At 40.2% G+C, this 12,442-nt stretch overlaps 1 protein-coding gene across 11 annotated transcripts in view; it reads left to right on the top strand.

Annotated features, from left to right (window-relative positions):
* MACF1 (microtubule actin crosslinking factor 1) overlaps positions 1–12,442 on the top strand; it is a 411,553-nt gene that overhangs the window by 163,215 nt on the left and 235,896 nt on the right. For 8 of the 11 annotated variants that reach the window (XM_055137706.1, XM_055137710.1, XM_055137718.1 and 5 more), the window contains 2 exons: positions 3,655–3,744; positions 10,178–10,255. In XM_055137706.1, the coding sequence (XP_054993681.1) occupies positions 3,655–3,744; positions 10,178–10,255 (168 nt within the window). Of the gene's footprint in view, positions 1–3,654; positions 3,745–7,695; positions 7,792–10,177; positions 10,256–12,442 lie in introns of all 11 variants that reach the window. The other 3 variants (XM_055137709.1, XM_055137708.1, XM_055137711.1) reach the window with 1 other exon arrangement.

Genomic DNA, 12,442 nt, shown 5'->3' with positions numbered 1-12,442 from the left:
TGGTAGTGCTCAGGGTACCATATGGGATGCTGGGAATCGAACCTGGGTCAGCCGCGTGCAAGGCCTTACCCGCTGTGCTATCGCTCCAGCCCCCTCATTTTTCATTTTTAACAGCAGTGTATGAGGGTTTCAGTTTCTCTACATTATCATCAATACTTATGTCTTCTTTTTAAATAATATTTTTTCCTAAAGGATTCTAAGTGGTGGCTCACATAATTTTGATTTACATTTTCTTATGGCCAGTGATAAGAAACTCACTTTTTAAATGAGTTTATTAGTTACTTTTGTATACTATTGGAGGACACTCACTAATTTTGATAGTAGTTTTCACAGGGAACTGTAAACAGAAAAAGATCTGGATAGTTTTAAGTTTTTCACTCATTTGTTAGCAGACAAGTGTGACTGTTAGAAGAATGTCTTGTTCATCCAGTTTTTGTGAGGGTAAACCACATTGGTAGTGGCTAAAATTCCCTCTCAGGAAAATTAGAGTATATGACAGCAGGTGGTCAGAGAAGCCCTCCCCTGCAAGGTTTCCCTCCCCCCCCATATGTTTTGGGAAGTAATAAAATAAAGAGAGGATCGAAAGTAAGTCACTCTGTCCTCAGTTTTTGACATTAAAAGCAGGAGAATGGCTACTACAGATGTGCCAAACAGCTGACTTCAGTGAGGAAGGAATTAGAAAACTTTCTCTCATGGAAAAGTATTCCCTTGTGCAAACATTAAACTTAACTACAGCATTCTATTATTTCCTTAAGCAATCTTTGTGCTTATACAAGCAAGAACTAGTAACTATGGCACCCTGTCCTTTATCACATGCTCTTCTGTGTTTGATATCCTTGACCTCTTTGATAGCAGTTGATATTGGTGGTCATTTCCTTCATCAGTCACACTGCCTCTCCCTCCGTATCCCCTTACTTCTTTGTTGATTGCTTTGTTTTTTAAATTTCCTGCTTTCTAATTTTGTCTATTCCCTCAGGCTCCTTCTTAACACTGCTTTCTTGCCCCTAACCCAGAAAATTCAATATTTCCCATGTCTTGAACTAGCACCTCTAGGCATCTGACTGCTAAACCTATGTTCTCAGCTGACCCAAATTGAATTCTGTTACTTCCTGTTGTTTCAAGAACATTTCCATTTGTAGTCAGTTGGCTCTTGTTTTAAATTCAACATAGTTAAATTAGAAGTTTTAAAATCCACTCTTCAAAAATCCACTCTGACCAGCTTATTTCTATGATTGGTATACTATGGCTATTTCAGGTTCCAAGTTTGGACGCATTTGAGGGATGAGTCTTAAGATCTGGGAACCCCTGGTATGTCAGAGCCATCTTATATACACTCACAAGAGACAGTATGGCATGCTGAGATTGAACCTGGGTTGGCTCTCTACAAGGCAGATGCCCTACCCACTGAACTATTTCTCTTGGCCCAAGGTGGCCATTTTAACAATGCTTATTGTTCTGTTTTTTGAGTATTGGATGTCTTTTTATTTCTTTGTGTCTTCTGTTTTATAGTTTTTTACAAATTTTGTTGTACAGACCTAAAACTTTTACCCTTGTTTATTCCTACATATTTAATTTTTGCTTTGTTTTGTTTTTAGGCCACATCCAGCAGTGCTCAGGGATTATTTCTGGCAGTGTTTAGGGTAACATATGGGATAACAAGGGATTTAAACCTTGATCAGTTGTGTTCAAGGCAACAGTAACCTTTGCACAGTCTCTGGTCCCAGTATTTAATTTTTTATGTGATTATAAAAAAAAAAAACCTAAATTTTTTTTCTCTTCTACTTAATTGCTTGTGTCTTACATAGTATCATGTAGTTTTCTTCTATCAATTTTTTAATTGACATTTTTTAATCCTTCAAATTCTTTCTCTTTTAGAAAGTTTTCCCATATATGTCCAGCTTTTATCTTTTTTATTTTTGGCTTTCTGGACCACACCTGGTGGTACTCAGGGTTTACTTCTGGCTCTGCACTGAGGAATCATTCCTGGTGTTGCTCAGGGGATCATATGGGATGCTGGGGAATCAAACCTGGGTAGACCACATGCAAGGCAAACACTCTGTCCACTGTACTATCTCTCTGGCCTCAGCTTTTGTCTTTTTTGATTCATATTCTATTTTGAATGCTTGAATATTACAGTTGGAAAGGTCTATTATTCATTCCTAGTCTTTGCCTTAAAAAGTCACCATTTCTGTGGGGCCCTAGAAATAGAATAGCAGGTTGGGTGCTGGTCTTGGATGTGGCCAACCTGGGTTCGATCCCTGGCAACTCATATAGTCCCCCAAGCCCACCAGAAGTGATTACTGAGCTCAGAGCTGGAAGTAACCCCTGAGCTAGGCAAATCCAAGGTTTGACTAAAAGCAAAATAAAAATGTGCCATCATTTCTGAAAATACTACTTCACACTGTAGTTTAAAGCATTATGTTGAAAATTGATTTTCTTATAATTTCCACTAGTCATCTTATTATGCATTGTGAATGTCACTTTATAAATTAATCACTAGTCTGTGAGTTCTCAGGGTCTCAGCTTCCTTGATTCTCTTATTTGCTTTTTGGGGTATACTTGGCAGTGCTCAGGGATCATCCTTCATGGTGCCTGAGGAGCCATATGTGTTACCAGGGATTGAACTCGGGTCAGTTGTATGCAAGGCAAATGCTTTACTTGTTATACTATCTCTCTGGTCCCAGCTTCTTATTTAGGATAAGGATAATACCTAAACTTTATAGTGTAGTTTGTGGTTTAAAAAATAGTGAAGTTATGTCTGATTATGAAGTATTACAGTTATGGCAAAGACTAAAATAAGACCTTTCCCAAGAATATTCCACTTTGGGGCCAGGATTGTGACTCAATGGGATGGCGCCATTCCTTCCATACACAAGCCCTGGAGATCACTTCTTAGAGGGTGTTGGGAAGAATATTCATCACATAGAGTGTGGGATAGATAACATGTAAAGTTAGTGTTTCACATTTCTCCAAAGTAAGATCTTTCCCTCATAGCTTCAGTTATAATTCTGAGATTATTTTTTCTGCAAGGGAAACAGCCTTTCCAGTCAGAAATAGATGAGAGGCTGGAGAGTACAATGGATAGGGTACTTGCCTTGCACATGGCCTACCCAGGTTCAATCCTCCAGGAGTGATTCCTACCAACAGAGCCAGGAATAAGCCCTGAGCACTGTCAGGTGTGGCCCCCAAATCAAAGCCAATCAAGCAAACTAAAACCCAAAAAGAAATAAATAAGAGAGGAGTTCAGTTTGAAGTATGCTTTATGAAAAGTGGATGTATAGCATTTTAGGTTCCTTTGTACAACTTTGGAAGATTTTTCTGACTGGTTGGACTCATCTATCCATCACTGGCCATTGTATCATATTTTGGTCAATAACAATACCTGAAATGTTTAAAAATAATTAATACTCCCTATCTCCTCCAAACTTCCTAGAATAAAATAATATTAGAGTTGACTAGATTTTGTAATATCTGGTTTTAATTAAAAACACCAATCTATACACTTTTTTTATGCTTATCACTTTATAAAACCTGAAAATTCCTGAATTTTATTATTTAAAATGATTAAATTTGTGTTTACTAATTACCAGAGATATTTTGTAGGTGTAAAATGATTGATGATCATGTAAAAACTAATTTTTCTCTCCTGCATAGGTTCGCAAGCACATCAATGATCTTTATGAAGACCTACGGGATGGTCACAACCTGATCTCTCTCTTGGAGGTCCTCTCAGGCATCAAGCTGGTGAGCTTTCCCCTTTCCCTAACGAGTGTCTGCACAAGAGTGACCCTGTTGGCATCTCTTGACATCGAGGTCATCTTGTTGATGGCTACTTGCTAGGATAGTAGCCTTTACTGCTCTTTTGTATGGGAGGAGGAACTGGAAGAGATTATTGGTGCACTTTATTTCTTGCTCAAATTCAAAGTTTATAACTGAAATTTCATCTTAATTAAATTGATGAACCACATAGCATTGCTTCATGAAGTCAGGTATTCATTATATCTTCTTTCTGTCTGCAGATTTACTTGTGTTCTTCATCTCTTTGTAGATACTAATATTTCAGAAATGTTAGGTTCACATTTTGAGAAAAAAGTTTTGGGGGAGGAATTGAGTTTTGAGCTACACCTAGTAGCTCTCAGGGGCTACTCTGGCTATTCTGGGGTTGCTTCAGATAGTATTCGAAGGATCATGCAGTACTGGCAATTGAACTGGGGGTGACTGCATGCAAGGCAAGTACCTTAACCCTTGTACTATCTTTATAAACCTTACGTTTTAAGACTTTTTTTTAGTAAGGGGTGTGTGTGTGTGTGTGTGTGTGTGTGTGTGTGTGTGTGTGTGTGTGTGTGTGTGTGTGTGTGTACATACATACGTACATGCATATGTATATTGTTTTTGTTTGGGGCAGAGAACACTCAATAGCTGGGGTCTATTCCCAACTTCCCAACTTTCTGCTGCTTTTTGGGGGGTGTTGCTCAGGGACTGTTTCTGGTTTTGTGTTCAGGAGTGACCCATGGCCATGCTTGACAGACCATATGTGGTTCAGGGTATTCAGAAATTCATGGCATTCAAGGCAGAAATCTTAACTTCTGTGCTCTCTTCTTCCTTTTTTTTTGGGGGGGGGGGTGGGTCATATCCAGCAATGCTCAGGGGTTATTTTTGGCTCTGCAGTCAGGAATCACTCCTGGTGGTGCTGGGTGACCATATTGCTCAGGTCCCAACCCTCAGCTTTATTCTTGAGAATTATTCCCTAAAGCAGTTTGGGGACAATGAAGTCCAACCTCAGGCTTTCTGCATGCAAAATATGCACTCAGCCTGCTGAGACATTGCTCTCACCCAAGTTACAAGTTACACCCTAGAGTTTTGTTCATAGTCTCCATAGATTCGTATTTTGGTCCCTGAACCATTCCCAGATGTGATCCCTTAGCCCCACTGGGTATGTCTCCCCCTCAGAAAAAGTACAGAGCAAGTTATCTCTCCTCCCTCACTTTGCCTGTTCCCAGTTCTGTAATTCACTGAGTCTCATGTTTGGAGAAGTGTTGAAGTTGATGTATGAGCATAGCCCCAGAGTACTCTGGGCTCCTTGAATAACTAAATATATCTGCCTTCTCCAAATGTATTCAACGTTGCTGTGGAAAACACCTGCTTAAGGCAAGTCCTTTGAAGCTCTCCTTGGCTTATTACTTGCTTTGCTAAATCAAACCATTCCATTCATGGCCCCATTTTTTTTTTAAATTTATTTATTTGTTTATTTTTATTAGTGAATCACCGTGAGGTACAGTTACAAACTTATGAACTTTCATGTTTGCATTTGGTTTATATCCCTCCACCAGTTCATTCTCCCCCACCAAAGTTCCCAGTGTCTCTCCCACCATCCCCACCCCAACCCCCACCACCCCATCCTGCCTCTGTGGCAGGGCATTCCCTTTTGTTCTCTCTCCTGTTGGGTGTTGTAGTTTGCAACAGAGGTATTGAGTGGCCATCATGTTCGGTCTATAGTCTACTTTTGGTATGCAGCTTTCAATCTAAGTGGGTCCTCCAAAAATACTCTACTAGGTGTTTTCTTCTCTATCTCTGCTGCCTTTTCCCCCAGCATGTAAGGCCAGTTTCCCAGCTGTGGGGCAGACATCCTGGTTCTTATCTCTACTTCTCCTGGGTGTTAGTGTCCCATTCTGCTGCTTTATATTCCACATATGAGTGCAACCTTCCTATGTTTGTATCTTTCTTTCTGACTTGTTTCACTCAACATGATATTTTTCATGTTGATCTACTCATATGCAAATTTCATGACTTCATCGTTTCTAACAGCTGCATAGTATTCCGTTGTGTAGATGTACCAAAAACAGATGACTGGTTAAAGAAACTTTGGTACATCTACATAATGGCCTCACTGTTTCATATATTTCATCCTGTGAACACAGGTGATAATGTATAGTACCTGTTCTAATCTGTAGTGTCCAAACCACATACTTTCCATTTAGAAAAGTTTAGGGAAGAATTCTGGCAATCTCTGTGAGGAAAGAGGAAACTGGAGAGTCACAGGCTTCTGGAGTCTGAATCAGCTTTACTACCTTTGGTGAATTCTTCAGTTTTTGGAAGTGGGGTGTTTACATCCAGCAGTATTTGGGGGTTGCTCCTTGTTCTGCACTCAGGAAGTACTCCTGGAAGTGCTCAGAGGACTGTATGGAGTCCTATGGATCCAATCAGCTACATGCAAGGCAAATGCCACTGTGCTATTACTCTGGTCCAGCCTTTGGTGAATTCTTAGTAATAATAATTATTATTTTGTTGTTGCTTTGGGTTTTATTTTGGGGGGGTGGTGTATGACACACCTGGCTATTCTCAGGGGTAACTTTTGGCTCTGCACTCAGCAATTATTCCTGGCAGTGCTCAGGTGACTATATGGGATGCTGGAGATCAAACTTGGGTTGGCTGCATACAAGGCATGTGCCCTACCCACCATACTCTTTCTAGGCTCTCTTTCTTGTGTTAGAACAACAGAATTGAACATTAGATTTCACTCAAGTAATAGCATCCTCTAAGGTTAGGACTTGGCTTCTTTTGAGCCTTTTGTTTGTTTCCCCTTTTTCCTTTGGTCTTGCGATAGAATTTATCATTTCTTTCTATTGTATTAGTGGTCACATGGTTATAATAAATTTTTGTTAGTGTGGTATACAGAATTGCTACATCACTTCCATCACCAAAGTGCCAAAGACCAGCACTGTCTTTATTTCATTGAGTCAACTTTCTTTTCCCCTTCGCAGTTGTGTGTGTGTGTGTGTGTGTGTGCGTGCGCGCGCGCGTGCACACGAGTGTGGCGTGGTGGTATTTTTCTTTTTTTCTGTTTTTTCTTTTAGGGTGGGGGAGACTATACCTCTCAGTTCTCAGGGTGTTCTCCTGGCTCTCTGTTCTGGGGTCAGTTCTGCTTAGGGGATCCATTTGTGGTGTCAGAATTCACCCTTGGTCAGCCACATGCAAGGCAAGCACCTTGACCCATGTATTGTCTAGCTTCTGTTTCTATTATTTTTAATGGTCTAAAACTGATCCTTCCATGAACCCAGTTAACTGTTCATTTCCAATTGGTGAATTCTAGTTCTTTTTTGTTCCTCTTTTGTGACGCTCATAAGTAATCCAAATTTTACTTTCATTGTAGTGAGTTTTAACTTTTCAGAGCTTACAAAGTTATTTTAGACAATTTGACTGGTACAGTTGATGAATTTGTAGTGATTTTATATTGAAATGTTATCTTTTTGATGACATTGCTTTTTGATTATATTGCATATAAATTGCTTTTTGGTGACACTGCAGATTAAAAACAACACTAGTCTAATTTCTTTCTCTAACCTTTGAAAGCCTGTACGTGTTTTGGGAGATTGTAGGATCGCATCATTTCATTGAAACCATCCGGATACCTCAGTCATTGCTGATCTCATAATCTTTTTCTTCCTTAGTTGATTCACAAAACCGGAGAGGGTGGGTGGCCATGGAGATGAAGATATGTTTCAACATGATGTTCAATATAACCATCTGCTCTGCTTTAGATGTGTTTTTTTTTTTTTTTATCATTTTTGGGAGTCGGGAGGGTATTTTCATATTTATTTTCACCCTTTTTTTAATGTTGCATTCATTTCCTTTTTATTTTTGTGTCGTGAATTTTCTGTTACTCTGTCTTGTCTTTACCTTGGTTGGTGGCAAAAGGAACCAGCAGGGCTGAAGACCCTCCGTCTGGTGAGCATGCCCTCCTGGCGCCATACAAACAGCGAGGAACAGGAGGAGGAAGATGATGATGATGTAGTAGGTCCCCTGGGGAAGCACTGCCCCTGCTGGCACTGCTGCAGAGCCATCAGAGAGTTGGAGGTTCTTTTGGTCTCCAAGTAGCTCAGTTACCAATTGCCTTCTTCCCTAATCATCTGAGAATTTAGGTCCCAAAGAAGGTGGTTAAAACTAATTGTGCCTCTTGCTACTGTCAGATGATACTGGAGCAGGAATTGTTTTGTTTCTCAGAGAATATTTGGCACAAAAAGAATGATGGTGTTTGGAGGCATCAAGTCCCATTGTGACCTGGAGACCCCATCAAAGCTTTCTGATGGCCTTGCTGCATTGCCTGGGTTCAGATTGCAGGCTGTGGAAAGTTTAGTTGACAGCATGTTGGTTAATTGCTCATGGCTTCACACTCCCGACTAACTGATGCTCTCTCCACCTCTGTAGCCTTTAGGTTCTCACCACACACTGTGCTGTTTGTTTTCAAAGTGTCTGTTTTTGGCAAACCACTCACTGCATGGTGATTTTTCTGCCTTGGTTATTAAGATCTCTAGCTGCTAGAGAAAATGGAGATTTAACTTGCATGCTTAGGGTAGTTATTTTTGGCGGGGTACACATAAAGAGTAAAGATTAGAATGTTTAAGTGAGGCATTTACTGTTGATGGCTAAATTATAGCCCATGATTTTTCTTCAGGAATAGGGATTAATGTTCCCATTCCTTGTCCTCTTAAAGCAATTTTTTTTCATCTCACTTCCCATTACCTTTGAGTAGTCAATTTCACAGATTCTAAGCCAATGTTTCTCAATATTTTCCTGACTGTGGCCTTATCCTAAGAGTTGGCTTCATAGTTTCATGACCCGTCATTTACATCTCTTCACCTGTGGCCCCCTTGATAGATCCTGGGTGGCTACAGGGATCCATGGTTGAGAAATGCTGCTCTAAACCATATATATTCACTGTTAATTTAGCAGAAATTATCCTGGAGAAGAGATTCTTGTTTAAAAACTTATTCCTTGGAGCCCGAGTGACAATACAGAGGGTAGAGCATTTGCCTTGTACTCTGCTGACCGGGTTTGATACCTGGCATCTCATATGGTCCCCTGAGCACTGCCAGGAGTAATTCCTGAGTGCATTGGTGAGTGTGACCCAAAAGCAAACAAACGAAAAAGTTATTCCTAAACCTTTATCTTGTTGCCCAGAAAAATCTCAACATCTCTCAACATCTCCCTGTATTATCCTAAAGTTTAGGAAAGTTTCTCAGAAGTGTTGGGAGATGCTTTCACTCAGGTATTTCCATGAGTTGGATTGCTTCCTGTCCATTTCCTCCTGGGGCAATGTTTCCTCTGTGTAGGCAGTCACAGCAGAGCCACAGCTGATATTTCATCAGTGTTTAAGTTCGTACCAATTTAAGTGAACTGGTTATAATCTAGTAAAGGAGATGTTTTAATCTTAGTTTTAGTAAAATAAAGACATTGGGACATGTCACTGTCACTGTCATCCTGTTGCTCATCAATTTGCTCAAGCGGGCACCAGTAACGTCTCCATTGTGAAACTTGTTACTGTTTTTGGCATATTGAATACGCCACAGGTAGCTTGCCAGGCTCTGCTGTGCGGGCAAGATACTCTCGGTAACTTGCTGGTCTCTCCGAGAGGGGTGGAGGAGTCGAAAATGGGTCAGCCAGTGTGCAAGGCCACCCAGCGTGCCCTACCCACTGTGCTATCAGTGCAGCCTTAGATAGAGTCGGATTTCTCTCCTGTGCCTTATCTAACCTTAGGATTGAAGGGAAATTTTTTTTTCTGGAATATTATATTGAATAGCCTTATGTCATCAAGGTTTTTTATTATTATTTTAAAAATTATTTAATTTTTTCTGCTGTTATTTTATACTGATGTACTTTTCATATATTGATACCCATCTTTCTGGTTTTTGCCTCTCTTTTGAAATTTTTCACTTACCAAATAAGCATGTCTAAATCCCGTTCTCTAGTTTAAAATAGTTTTCTTTTGCCAGGTTTCTAAGAAGGTTTTGTCCATTATCTACAGTTTGCTGTTAAGATACCCTTCCATTTTTATTAGCATTTAATTGTGTCTTTAGGACACAGAGCCGTGGTCTGTTTCTCTTAACCACACCCACTCAGAATCAAGTCATGGTTATAGGAAAAACTGTGGAAAAGCTGGGCACTGATTCTGCATTTGTATCCACATAGTCCCACGATGCGTAGGGCAAACCTCAAAAGCAGGAACACGTCCTGCCATGGAGTGGGGCCTATGTAGTGCTCCCACATCTGGCTTCTATTTAAGGAATTTGTAGTGGTCTTTTAGTCTCTGAAACAAAAGAGGAAAGGAGTCTGCGTGGATTAATAGCTGTAACTAAAATTAACATTCTCCCCCCCCCCCTTTTTTTTTTTTTTTTTGCAGCCTCGGGAGAAGGGCAGGATGCGTTTTCATAGGTTGCAGAATGTGCAGATTGCCCTGGACTTCCTAAAGCAGCGACAGGTAAGACAATCTCGTGCTCCCTGTTCTGCCAGGGAACTTTGGTTTGATTCCCTGTTTAGGGATGTTCTCAGTGCCCTTGGTGAGCTTTAACAAGTAATTGTTAAATTTGACTGCCCAGTTTCAACTCTTGCTTGCTAGTTAGCTACTATATTATGGCTAGATCATTTGGTAGACCTTGCTTTTTAGATTGAACTGTGGGTGGAGGTCAAAATGAAGATGAAAGAAAAGCCTGCAAATGGGAAAAAGCTCTATCATTCAAAAAGAGAAAAATCAGAATACCATGCCCTTATGACCAGTAGATTAGTATCATGATTATAGCTGTTGACTAGCATGTCAGGTCTGAGGGAAAGACCTGGGTGACGTGAAAGAAAAGCATTTTTTGTGGGTATTTTGGGGGGGGGGTGGGTAATTCACAAGTGACTGCTCAGGGTTATGTCTGGCTCCTGTACTCAGGAATCACTCCTGATGGTGCTATATGGGATAATAGAATCAAACACTCTGGTTGGCCACATGCAAGTGCAAGGCAAACACCCTACCCACTGTACTATCATTCTAGCCTCAGTCTTAGAACATTAAACCTGGAAGATACCTTAGGTTTCTACTAGGTCAATGTCTGCATTTTACAGTAAGGAAACTGGGATGTTGACAAGTGAAATGCCCTGCCCAAGTCACCTAATAAGTTAGAGCAAAGTGGTGACTTTACTCAGATCTCATATGTAGTTTAAGGATCCAACATTATCTGTTCTATTTCCCATATGGTATCTTTCCTCCCATTGATTCGTAATTGATGAAACCAAGTAAGTCCAGGAATTGTGGAATAGATTCAGAAGACAGTGCTCACTTATCCTTGAAAGAGAAAAGGAAAAAAATGTCTCTTCCTCTTGAGATATAGGGAGAAGGAAAATAGGAAGAATAAAGATATAGCTATAGTTGTGATGGAAAGGAAGATGGTGAGAGAGCTAGAGAGTCCATCTGCTTAGAGAAACTGTATGAAAAAGAAACTGTATGGTTGCCAGGCATAGTATGGGTCAAGGTGACACTAAACATATTTGTCAAGTTATTTTTTTATGTTCTTTTTTGTCATGCTTATATAACAACAATTATTAACTTGAAAATTCTTTTTTCTGTATTCTCCTATAGCAGAAATGTCCTTACCTAAAGTTAGTAGAAATCAGAGGGAGCCTAAATGGGCAAGGTTATTTAAAAAAAAAAAAACTGATTTAGAAATTTAAGAACAAGGAGTAGATTTGGTTACTGTGATAGAATGAGAAAGAACACAGGCAGGTAAGAACTGTGGACTCAGAGGGCACAGAACTCTAGAACTGTTCTTGGTAGTGTGAGGTTTCAGTTCTTGGTAAGGGTGAGATCTCAGCTGTAGCTGTGCTTGTGTCTAGCAAAGACTGAAAGTGAAAATTGCCAGAATTGGGAAGGTGTATGAATTGTGTCAATGAGGTCATTGTGCTGTGGGTCATTGAGTGCTAAAATGACTCAGAAAGACTGTAGAATAGGTTAGGAAGGAGAGTTAGATTAGGTGCTAAGTAATTGAGAAAAGGATTAGTAGAGACTGGAAGGGAAAATTCATAATCAAAGGAGAAAGCTGGTGGAGGTGGGGCTGAGGAATACGGACTTAGTTGACAGTGCAAACCTACATTTGTGATGCTCTTAGTGGTTGTTTATTAGAAAAAGCCTATGGATCGGAAGGGAAGCTTGTTTTATCTCCAGTATATGGAAGAGGAAGCAGATTTAATAAGCCAGAACACTGGCGGATCTGGAATCTTCTGAGATCCTTCTTCATAGATGGACATTTTTTAGCTATCAAGGATGCACATTCACTCTTTATGCTTTTGATGTACAAAGGTACTGCATCTTCACCACCACCAGACTGCCAAAGACCTAAGATCCCTCAACCACCGTCCTTGTGCCACCTCTTGCTCCCTCTGTGATCTTTTTTATAAGCACCTTAATTCCATTAATGTGCAATCTGCTTCATGACCTAGTCACTGCTCAGTGATCCCTCGCTTCCAAATACTATCACATTGGCTTTAGAACTTAACATAAATGTTAGGAGGGACACAAACATTTAGTCTATAGTACCAGGACACTGTTAGTGAAGAAGAGACCCTTCTGTTTGGTGCCACTAGGGTTCATTAGAGACACACAGATTTCAGTGTGTTTGAAAAGACTGAA

This window comes from Sorex araneus, chromosome 5, assembly GCF_027595985.1.
Source record: "Sorex araneus isolate mSorAra2 chromosome 5, mSorAra2.pri, whole genome shotgun sequence".
In the NCBI taxonomy this organism is placed as follows: domain Eukaryota; kingdom Metazoa; phylum Chordata; class Mammalia; order Eulipotyphla; family Soricidae; genus Sorex; species Sorex araneus.
The sequence above is the reverse complement of the archived record's forward strand: the minus strand, read 5'-3'. Positions and strand labels throughout refer to the sequence as shown.